General features: G+C 39.4%; 1 protein-coding gene across 2 annotated transcripts in view; it reads right to left on the bottom strand.

Annotated features, from left to right (window-relative positions):
- Positions 1 to 270: 270 nt before the first annotated feature.
- Positions 271 to 12,426, bottom strand: part of RORB (RAR related orphan receptor B) — a 195,841-nt gene continuing 183,685 nt past the window's right edge. The window contains exon 10 of one of the 2 annotated variants that reach the window (XM_010388733.2): positions 271 to 7,970. In XM_010388733.2, the coding sequence (XP_010387035.2) occupies positions 7,815 to 7,970 (156 nt within the window). In that variant the 3' untranslated portion in view covers positions 271 to 7,814. The remainder of the gene's footprint in view (positions 7,971 to 12,426) is intronic. The other variant, XM_030919730.1, reaches the window with a different exon arrangement.

A 12,426-nucleotide genomic window follows, 5' to 3' on the forward strand; every position in this document is an offset into this window, starting at 1 on the left:
GTAACTTGGTAAGCTCTTTGGCTAGAATGGACTCTGAGTCTTTTCTCAATGAATATTTCTAACTCAGGCCAGGTCCCTGAGGACACAAGAATTTCCTGAAAAAAAAAAAAAAAATTAACCATTACTTACTAGAAAAAGGAAAACTCTGTAAGTAAGAACCCATGGGGTAATGTTTTCAAAGCTAAATCTTATCTTTTCTACCCATTCCTTGTTCCCAGGGGTGAGAGTGGGAATTGGGGTGGGGAGGAAAGAAAACCATTAGGCAGGTCCTTTTTTCTTTTTCTTCTTTTAATTTTGTTCAGCATTAAAGGAGGGAACTTCATAAACATTGATTGTCACTTACAGAAAACATTCAGAAATCATGTGTGCATTATCCGGGAATGCTAACAGTATTGAACTAATAATTTACAGGACATAAAATAAGGACAAAAACCTATTACATTCTAAAGTAATATAAAACTCTTTTTTAATTGTTAGGGAGTGCTGTTTTATTCTAGTATATTTATAATTAAAAAAACTCACTGCTTACTTCCTAAATGACTCAGGCTGCAGTTTTACTCACATACACAGAAATTAGGGCTTATATATTAAACAAGGAGAGAGAGATCAGAAAATTGTAGATTTTAAAACTATATATGTCACTGGGTTTATTTGTGATTTGCCTTTTGCCTCTACAGGCCAATAAGAATACATGGTAATAATGTAATTAAACTCCAGAAAAATCAATGGTGACTATAAGAGACATTATTGTTTTAAAAAAGTAGAATTATTATGCTTTTTATTTTACATACTTGTGGCAACACAACTTTTATGCATTGCCAACAGTGGTGTGCATGCTAATGAGATGCAAACTGTGCCCCTCCCATGCTGCCCCCCAGGCGCAGTAGGTTAATGGGCACAGCCAAGCCCCAGGCAGCCCAAGGTTTCACAGGACTTAGAGTCGCTCATCACTTTACAAGTGTAGGCTGGAGCTGAGGTGAAAACATTAAATCTCTGAATGTTGGAAGTATATGAAAATCATTTCTCTCAATCCTAAAAGCAAGGAAGCATTGTCAGGGATTTCAAAAATATTGGAATGTCTCATTTAAATCTAAATATCTTTTTATTATTATAAATCGATCATCATAAAATACTAGCCTTTTAAAGTCATATTTGGGATGCAGGAAAAGCATCAGTTTCAACGACTTGCTCCTGCCTGTGTTGCTATAGCTCATGACACCTTGGATTTTCCTCCCTCTCAGTCTCTCCCCAACCCTCCCCCAGGTTCTTTACAACATTTATTTGGTGAAGGTCAGTTATGGCTTCAGCAAATGTGTGGTCTGACCTCAGGTTATTAATAAGAAATAAATGTGTACAAAAATATTTTGTTCATCAGAAAGCGGAGTTTGTTTTCTTTAAGCTATTCCATGCAGAAAGGATTTGGACAAAGCCATTTGCTACAAGGAAAGATGATTTAACTCAGGCAATTTTTTCTTTTTAAAAAATTTTCCTTTTTCATATTGTCTAGTTAGAGATGGAGTTTGCAGGTCTTAGGCCGATCTTCAATACAAACTCTTTGGAGCAGATTTAATTGACAGCCCTGTCCCTTTCTCAGTCATATTACAAAAAGAAGCATACACTTAACACCAATGACCCGTCAAGATGCTTAAACTGTTACAACCAGTTTCCATTAAAAAACTGAGAAGTACATAACACGCAGAAAGGAAGCAAGTACATATTTGCTCTTTGTTGATTTCCCCCTCTAAAAAAATTGTTACAAAGTCTTATGCTTAAACAGAGACATAGAAAAATCAGTGTACTCACTGTCTCCAGTTATTTACAGCAAAAATTACAGAGACAGCATACATTGTATTAGACCTTCCACAAGCATATATTAAAAGTAATTACATTTGAAAAAATATTTTTATTTTTCCTCTACATTTCTACAATACATACTCAGTTTTCTGTGGGTGTAATTTTTCTTTCTTGTGTGTGTGTGTTAATCAGATGAAGCAGACGGCACTGTGCTTGGATGTGGGATTTGTAGCTTTCCAGACATACCTAATGTGTGTCTACGTATGGTTGTGACAGAGGCACGCGAATGCTTGCCACTAACCACTGCCAGAAGAGTATAGTTGAATACAAGGATCGTGCTGCCCAGCTGGGGTGCAGATGCCCTGTGCTGCCCTGAGCAGGGCTCATTCAATTCCGGTAACCCTTGTGCTTTATTTTTGGCCGTGAGAACAATCACTGAGCTGCTTTCTCTGATCCACTGGAGGCCATGCTTACGGTCATGCAGGAGGCAAAGATTGCTATGGCCCATTCACATCGGAGGAATTTCAGCAGCTTAGGAAAAAAGTGCACAAACAGAAAACCCCCATCTGCTGCATAGGTCCACGGTCTGCATTTCCAAACAATGGAGGACTACATGATCACGACTATAGAATAAATTCTTCACATACGACGAAGGGAAAATAAACACTTGTCACAGATATTGAAGTCACACAGTTAAAGAAACATGTTGAGACCCAAAAGAATAAAAGTCACGTATTTGTCTTTCAGAAAAAAGTGGCAAGAAATCTAGCCCCTGACTCTATGAAGAAGGGAGTTTGAGCAAGACAAGTTGAAGTGCCTTTCAGAAGCCATCACTACATTGAATTGTTTTCATTTTTAGACTGTTGGCTATTTTGTAAACTGACCTCCTGTTATATCCTCTAGTTGTGACAATCAAATACGAAAACAAAATAGAGTATCATAAGGGGAAGATCTCCACCCCCTCCTTCCAAAACTAATATCATTCTAATATTGCCCAGGGTTGAATCTGGCCGGACTTGCTGCAGTTGAGCTGGTCCCAGATGCGATGTTGCTTTAAAACCAGAGGCTGCAAGCTGACCATTTACGGGCCCTCTTCTGCTCAGTGATGTATTTGTTTGGTCTGCACTAAGCTCTGAATCAACTGCCATTATGTATAATTTCAGAGACTTTATAAAATTCAGAAGCTCTAGCAGCATTCAGCTTCAGCTAAATCGTGGATGTCCCTTTTTCCACAGGGCATTTCCTGGCCAGCTTGTCACTGGGCTGCTTCACCCATTTGCATTAAGCCCCCTGGCCCTTTTAGGCTTTCAAATTTTCAGCCCCTGCTTTAAATGGCAAACTACCCTCTACCCTGTACCCTCTGGTCCTGAGAGCCAAAAATGAATAGAGTGTCAGCTTTTTTTTTTGAAAGACCCGCATAGTTTCCCACATCAGGTCTTTACTCTAGTTGCTGCTTATACTGGCAGTTGGAAACAGAACATCAAATAGCACTTCGTCTAAAGCAGATGGTAGGCTTTCCCCTCTTCTTTATGCAGGGGACTTTATGCAGAGTTTCACTACAGAAGCACACTTTAAAATTATTGCTGTTCTGTTGGATGGTGCTTCTGTCAGGGCACAGACATCCATGGCCTGAATTAACTGTCGATTGTAGCAGCTTCCTTGGAAATAAAAGTTTATAGAAAAAAAAAAGAGTCAGGAAGAAATTATTTCTTCTAATTTCCAATAGACGTAGACTTTTTCCTGCTTCTATAATGAAGACAAACATAGAACATAGAACAACACTGCCATTATTTGCATCTGATTGCTGTTTTTGAAAAAAGCTGGTAAGTCTTAGGTTGTCCTTGGGACCCAGGACTTGTTTTTGCCTTCAAGCCTGGGACACACTGCATTGTAGAGAGTGAGCATGAATTGATCTTTGTGGTTTTCTACACAGTTTAACTTGACTGCTGTGAAGTTACGCTTTGAACAAGGCAGTTATGATAGGAAATGTACTGACACCTCCCTGGGGCCTCTTGTTAATATGCAGAGTTTACTATGATTTAAAATCTCTTAGAATCTACCAAAGAAATCTAATCTCTCAGGAGATCGTTATAGCCTCTGATTTTACCTACTCAGAGGCATTTTAGTCCAGAGCCCTGAACGCAGTGCTAAAACAAGGGAAATTCAGAAAGGGTATGTTTGTGGAGAACATCTCCACCTTCAGCTTTCAGTCTTTGGGGGATAAAAGAGCCACCGAAGGCAGGGCGGGGTGGCTCATGCCTGTAATCCTAGCACTTTGGGAGGCCAAGGTGGGTGGATCACTTGAGGTCAGGAGTTCAAGACCAGCCTGGCCAACATGGTGAAACCCCATCTCTACTAAAAATACAAAAATTAGCCGGGTGTAGGGGCATGTGCCTGTAATCCCAGTTATTCGGGAGGCTGAGGCAGGAGAATCACTTGAACCCGGGAGGCAGAGGTTGCAGTGAGCCGAGATCTCACGCCACTGCACTGCAGCCTGAGCAACATGTTGAACAAGATCTGTCTCAAAACAGAAAAGGAGCCACAGAACAAGGGGCACAAAGATTAGCTGAGTCATGGACAGTACGGGTATATGCGGGTGTCAACCCAGATTTGGAATCCTTTCCTGTTCTATTTTCCCTCCAAAATTTCCCTTTCTTTTTATGGACCACAAATACACTGAAGTTTGAATTCACCCAGTTTCACCTCCCTTGTCCATTTTATCTAACGCCAGTTAGATTTCTGTAATTTCCTTGTTCAGGATTTGTATAGAAAAGTTTGGATTTGCAGGGAGATAAAAATTCCTCCGAATGGGACAGCTAGATTATTTGGCTCTTAGCGGAGTTTAGAAAATGAGACCAAGTTGTCTTTACTTGGGTGCAACTTTTCAGCAAGTCCAAATAATTCAATCCAGTTTATGACATGAAGTTACTGCTTGTTGGCCTGAAAGCCTTGTCAGAGAGGTGCTCTCAGCGGCATAGTTAATGTGTACCATTCACGTTTTCTTGTCATTTTCCCGTTTTTAATTTTTTCCTCCTTCTTGATGTATTTTTTTTTTTTTAATGAAACATCCCTGAGTGGACACAGTGCAACATCTGCATCAAGCAGTGATTGTCATTTATGAAGCACGAAGTGAGAAGCCCAGATTGTGGATTTTTTTCTTCCAGTGCACACTTGATCATGAGTGTTGTGAACATTTGTTCGTCCTCACGGGGAAGGAACAAAGTTCTGGGATTGTAGGTACAAAATACCTTGACATGCAGTCATAGGAGATCTTCGAAGGGCAGCTTTTTAAGGCTTTTTGCCATTGAAAACATGACTGGATTCTCTTTTAAGGGAAGGTTGGGCAACTGTAACCCAAACTAGAAATCTCTTCTCTCAACTAAGTGGGCTGAGTACTTCCTGGTTGCCATTGTTTTGTTCTGGTTCAGATGCTAGCTCTGTTTCCTTCCTCCCAGCTTCAAAAGGTCCATGCTGTCCCAGTGAAATGCTTACACTAGTGGAAACAACACAAATTCAAAAGCAGTACCTCCCAAGGTAAATGTGGGGAACAATCTTTTTCCTATATCACCCATGGGAAAAGGGAGGAAAAAATTCTGAGCCACTTCATCAATTGAGCCAATTTAAATCCTCTAAGGTAAATTGGAGGAAATAAATAATTCCCTCTGCAACTGAGCAGGAATTACAGGCTGACAATGGAAAACACCAGGCCAACAGAACAATGAAAACAAAGTTTGACATAAGTTCAAAGCTCAAAGGGAAACACCAAGTAGACACATGAAGCATCGCCTATCACAAGCCAATCATAAAACATACATTGCATTTGGAAATGGCTTGGTTTAATTGAGTGCCTTCCATTACCCTGTTTTCCTAGCAATCAGTAGAGTAATCTTTCCATTAGAAGGAAATATGACTCTGGGAATTAATTCTTTATACAAAGAGCTAGCAGGAGTGACATTTACACCAAAAAGAATTGAGTCCCTGTAGCAGCATAATAAGCAGTCTACAGCTGTCTTCTTAGAACCAAAGGTAATTTGGTTCAATGTAGTTAAATTAATTGAATATAACAGTAGTTGAGAAACAGATTCATTATTTTAAAGCCTTTTTGTTTTTCCCCATTGGTTTAGAATTCATCAATCATGAGGTGAGAAAATGTTCCTTTTAGGAAAAAAGGAAAAGGCGACACTACTGTTTTGATCATCAATCAAGAGTTCTGTGGTATCTTGGAGATGCTGCTTAACCATGAACTTCAGGAGAGCACAGAGATTAAAAAAAAAATTCAAAGTTTCCACTGATGGAAACTTTACAAAGCAGGTGTGTGTGTGTGTGTGTGTGTTTAACAAGGAGAAAAGGGCAGTTCTTTAGGAGTTGGTGGCTGGGATATGCTTACAGGAGACCATAATTGTCTTTGTCTTATACACAAACTTCTCTCCTAGCTTGTTTTTTTGTTTGTTTGTTTTTTTGTTTTAAGTTTTATTTTAAATCAGAAAATACCAAAGGTATAGGTCTCCAGGACACAGGCAGAACAAATTTCTTGGAATATATGCTTTTCTTATGATTAATTTCATTGGTGAACAGGTGGAGAAGTGAGAATTTGTACAAGGAAGTCTAAAATCTCTGATCCCAATGTCATCCTTGTATTCTTTACTTCTAATAAGTTGCTAAAAAAATAATTCTAGGGTAAATGGATGATATAATTGTAAACTGCATAGGAATTAGTTTTGCCTTTGGGGTACGTTAGTTCTCTAGAATAACACAGATCTTTTTTTTCTAATCTGTCAAGTTTTTGCTACATTTTTATATTACAGCATTTTATAATATGCCTCCTCCTTTATTGCCACTTTTCCTAATGAAGGTATTAAAGAGAAGGAATATAAAGATTACTTCTTTACTTTGGGTCTTCTCTTTCTATCTTTTCTTGCCAAAACATGGTGAGAGAGAAAATGTTTACATGAAATGGCATTGTTGCCCTGGGTTCTGATTTATTCTTTTAATGTTTCTAGAAAAAAATTGCTGGTAGTCATAATCCACGGATTGTAGTTTTCAGTTGAAGACACAATAATCACTGAAATCAAGCTTCCTTCACAACTGGAAATCCAAAAGAAAAAAGTGTTTTTATGTGTTCTGGTGAAAAATAGAAAATACCTACTGTTTGGTCAAAAAAGTCTTGGACCTTGCAATATTATCTGTGGCCTAATTCTTGAAACAGGAAAATGGCTCCAAATACTGCCCCCTTCCCAATATGTACCATCCTGACAAGGCTTTGATGTCACTGACAGAAATAGAGTTTGTATATAGAGGCCACACATTATGTTTATTCCTTTGTAGACGTATTTCTGAGTTCGTACCGTCCTGCCATTGACTATAGATGAAAACTCTGGCTGGGAAAACAAAATCCTGATTGTCTAACATAAAGGTAACATATAACACAGAAGGTAAATCATAGAAGAGAGCCTGACTGAACCTCCATTGCTAGTAGGTATGGTATTTAAGCCACAGTGCATGTATAAGTAATAGTCATATATAATATTCTCACATATTATATACTTATTACATACATGCACAGTACTTTCCAAGACAGCTACAAATTTACACATGCATCAACTACCTAAAAACATAGAAATAGGTAAGCCTATTAAGTGGAATTTTCTTAAATTATATTTGAACAATCAACAGGAAAAGTAATCATGTAAAGTACCGCTCTTTTCTTGTATATATCTACAATAAAATTCTATAAACAGTTGTCTCCCAAAACATACCCGAATAAAATTAAAAAAAGGATAACACCCAGTGTCCTATATTTGTATATTTATGGTCATTTCAAAAACAAACAAACAAATAAAAGAGCCCCACTCAGGTGCATATTTACATTCTTCAAACTGTAGCGGTGAAAAATAATTCTATTAAGTGCAGGACATTCCTAATGTTGCAGTAGTGACATTTTTCTTAAGTCTTCATGAACACATTGCTTTTGTCTTAATGGTGATGCATTCCATGACTATGAGACAGTTCTCTTGTCCCCTTCATTTGCAGCCGGTGGCACAGTCAGGATTAAAGAGCTCCTTGTATAACGGAGGAAACAGTGTATTCACTATCTCTGGATGAGATTGCTTAAATACCTGCAGCTTCTCCCCGTGCAAGTTGCAAACTGCCGTGATGGTTGGTATCTTGGCTATTAACTGCAGAACGGAGAGACAGAGAGGGAGATAGACAGGGAAGCTCATTAGTGGAATCAGTGTCCTTTCTGGCCCCAGATGAAGGTAAACGGCTTTGGAAAAAGATGTTCAGAAAGAAAGAAGGCTCACTTTCAGCTTTTACTCTTAGAACAAAACAAAATAAAACATACTCCCTGCCCCTCGCCACTCCATCTCCTAAAGGAAAAATAAAGAGTAAGGAAGCAAGCAAGAAAGCAGGACCAAGATCCCTGATTCATTGCTCTTAAATAAGTATTTATGAGAGGTTTTCTAGTTTAATAGTTACAAGTGGGTGCTCTGTAGGCAGGCTACCTGAGTTCTAAAAGAGCTTAGTAATGGTGTAGCTGTCACTTTGTCTGTGTCTCAGTTTTCTCATTCGTAAAATGGGCTTACTAACAGTACCTACTTTATTGGGTTGTTGTGTGGACTGAGGGAGGTAATTCCTATAAAAGTGTTAAGAACACTGGAGATGTGAAGTGTAATTGTTAGTGAACATTATTATCACCCGTAATTTCCCATAGATTTTTGCGACATGAATATTAGATTTGTAGCTTTGGAAGATGATAATATTTAGGGATATACAATCAAACTGTATGAGGTGTAATCTATAATAATCTGGACTGCTTGGCTATCAAGCTCACTAACCCACTGGTATAGGGGCTCTCTAATCCATTTCCACTATAATGTATAATATGAAACACAGAGAATTTGGGAGGTCACTGGCACTCAGCGTCCTTAGGAAGGTGTTCTGAAAATGAGTGGAAGGATATCCACTTATACTTGTTAGGTTTTGATATACGTATCATGTAAGATGTAATTTTTTGGGTTAAGACACCCAGAAGACAGTGTTTTATAATAATTTAAATGCTGTATGGGTCTTAGGAGATGAACAATTCCAGCTTTTAACACACTTACAGTTTAGGAACACTTCGAATCCATCACTTTTGTGTCAAAATTAGCTTAAACAACAGTCACTATGATTAAATTATTTTGAGAGAAATGTTCTTGTGTAGAGAACACTCTTATAAAAGATAAGCATGATAGCTCATGTAGCTGACTAAAGACACACTTGAAAGTGATGAAAAATACAATTAAACAAAACCTATCTCATCACCAGTTAGGTTCATCATCATATTCCCTACCCTGTTCAATAACAAGAATCCATCTTAGCCTTTGAAATAAAAGAGGAAATAGATAATTAGTTGCCTTGTGGTTTTTAAAAATCAGAAAGTTCCACTCTTTCATTAACTTTCCTTTTAACAATTAATGACTATATAACCATACTAGGAGCAATTTAAAAACAGCATCAGGATTAGAACTGTTGGCACATTCAGTAAAGGGATCTAGAACATGTAAAAAAGTTTAGAGTTCAGACTTTCCAATCTTAACCATCTCCACTGCTATTTAAAGATGGGGATAGACATGAAAAATGAGGAATCTTTGTCAATAGAATGGATGCTAAATTTTACACTGAGAATCAAAACTTTATCTCCAACATTATGAATTTTTTTTTCATTCTTGATACACCACAAGGAATTGCATGCCTAATAGGTAGCAGGCACCTTGGCTAAACACCAGAATGCACAAAACATTATGACTCTTGTTTCTAGTCTACTTGATGAGACTGATGAAATAAGTTTACCACACAGTCAAAAGCAGACTGAAAAACTGTGCTGAGTGCCAAGAAGAATAGCGGGAGGAAAAGTGGGATGTAAGAAGGTGCTCTGACTTGTGGCAGGCCCGGGAAGGCTGCTCTGAGAAAGTGACATTGAAGCTGAGCTCTGATGGAAGAGTGAGAGAGCTAATTAGGAGCTGGGGCAGAGGGTACATAACATGCCCTAGGATCACGCGCAAAGATGCTGCAGTACTTGGCACTCTGGAAGAACCGAAGGCAGTTCAGGGTCGCTGGAGCAGTGGGTGAGGTAATGCCAGAGAGGTGTGCATGGCCAGATTATGTAAGCCCTCATAGTTCACGTTATGTTCTCTGAGAGGGTTTTAAGCAAAAAAGAAAGATGATTCAGAGTCCCATTCTGAAAGACTCACTTTGGGTCCAGGGTGGAAAACTGTGTCTTTTCTATATTTTCATAGGTACAGAGTGTTCAAGTGTCCACTTAACTAGAGTCGCTTGGGAAATTATTCAAACTCTCTTAACCAGCTGGCTCACACAGAAGGAGACTACAAGAATTTAGGAACAGTTCTTGTACATTGTAATTCTCCCTGAAATAGCTGTTGAATCAGAGTGGCTTTGAACGCTTTCTACAATCATCTGCAGTTGAATTGATGACGTGCAGAGCTCCTGAAACTTCCAGATGCAACTCTATGATTATTGTCAATCTTGTCAATAAGAGTGGCTGAGGTGCTTCCTAAAAATGCAGATTACTGGGACCTACTCCTGGAGGATTCCGTTTCAGTGAGTTTGGGTGAAGCTCAGACTCCATGTTTGGAACAAACATCCCCTGCAGACACTGATGCAGTGGGTTCATGGGATCAACTTTGAAAAACACGGCTTCCGGGGTTCAAATTTTATAAATTTACAACTGGTTTTCAAAATTGAAAAGTTGAGCCAGGCACAGTGGCCCAGTTCTGTAATCCCAACTACTCAGGAGGCAGGAGCAAGAAGATTGCTTGAAGCCAGGAGTTCGAGACCAACCTGGCCAACATAGCAAGATTTTGTACCTTAAAACGTTTTAAAAAACATAAATTATACATTGAATTTGAAACAGTCCTGTGAACTACGTGTAGAATTAGCTGGTTTTCCAGGAGGCAGACATGGAAGTTCTCACATGTAGAGAGGAAAGGTTCCATGTGCTTAGAGCTGTTAGTTTGGTGGGGGTCAAGTAATGAAATTCCTGTGTTCCCTGTGATACACAAATACTACATAGAGAGGATTAGTCTGTTGATAAAGAACATGGGCTTTGGAGTTGGGCTGCCTGGGTTTGAATCCTATTTCTGTCCTTTACAGCTATGTGATCTTGGGCAAGTCACTTAACCTCTCAGCTTTCTTATCCATCAGATGGCGGTTATAACAGTCCCTGCCTCAGGGGGAGGTTGTGAGGATTAAGTGAGTCAACAAAAATTTTTTTATAGTGGTTCCTGACACACAGTGGTGATCTATGTGGTAGCTGTCATGCTTCCACTCCCACAGGCGGAGATATCTCTCTTCCTTTCAGGAGAGGAAGAGTCAAGGCCGTGCTTTTCAGTCAAAGGACATGGAGGGCAGGAAGCCAGCTTAGCTCTGAACCAAACTCCAAAAGTGGAGGAGTCATTAACCAAAAGTTAATGCATGGCAAAGTCAGCCATTGATGTTTATTGAAATGAAAAAGCAAAATCATATTGATTTTTCATTTTCTTATAGCAATTCAAGTAACTTGCTTATTTTACTAACTGTGACTCACAATGTAGAATCCTATGTATAACAATTCCTGAAGCATTTTTTGGCTCCTTTAGTGACAGGGTGGTGTGGGACATGAAACGTATAAGAGGATGACTGAAACCCTTTTATAGTTGCTCATTTGCCCTGGAAATATTTAATTACGTGTCTGGTTTTAGGATGTTAATATGGACTCTTCCTCCTTTCCTGGAAGAAAACTGGGATTTAAGAGTCTGGTTCAGGACCCAGTTCTGCCTTCTTTTATGCGATTTGGATCTAGTTCCTGTTGCTCATCTGTAGAATGGGCCGGATGGTGGGCATTGCTTTCTGTTAAAGAGCACCCAGACCGCTTCAGCAAACAGCACCGAGAAGGCAAAGAGCTCTCCCAGCGTCCATGCTCTTGGAATAGGCTGACTGGAAGACACCCAGTCGGCTGTGGAAACAGAAGTGCTGACAGGGGCATCCATCACTCTGAGGCATGGTGGGCCAGGAGGCCATGCGGAGGCGGCAGCAGCACTTGTCAGAGCCCAGAAGAGCCTGGTGTAGAGAGCAGCAGGCAATCACTTACTGCTCATTAATATTATGTACTGCAGCCAGGGGACCCCCATTTCAAAGGGAGCTCAGAGCAGCCTCCACAGCAGTTAATAGCTCAACAACTTTTTAAACAGCTGGGGAAGTGATCCAGAAGCACTTGGAGATGGAGGGGGTAGTCAATTTTAAATCATTGTGAAATTCCTTCATGTTTAAATAATCCCCATAGCAGAAGTAGACAGAGGGTCTATCAAAAGGCATTTTCACACCCATCTCTTTCTTATGACAAGCATTTCTTATGAGAAGGGAGCTTTAGCTTACACCTACAGGGGTCTACAAGAAGAAAAAGCAGCTGTTTGAGAAGAGATAATAATCCTATGCTTCTCTCCAGAGGGCGGTTTTATGAGAAAATTCACAATTTTATAACTGGTACATTTGATGTTAGAAAAATGGAACATGCAGAGGGTAAAACTAGTGATCTTGTTCATGCAGGCTTCCAGGCCACCAAGTGCCCTCCAACCTAAAGCAGGAAGCCAGCAA

Source organism: Rhinopithecus roxellana, chromosome 16 (genome assembly GCF_007565055.1).
Source record: "Rhinopithecus roxellana isolate Shanxi Qingling chromosome 16, ASM756505v1, whole genome shotgun sequence".
NCBI classification, from domain to species: Eukaryota; Metazoa; Chordata; class Mammalia; order Primates; family Cercopithecidae; genus Rhinopithecus; species Rhinopithecus roxellana.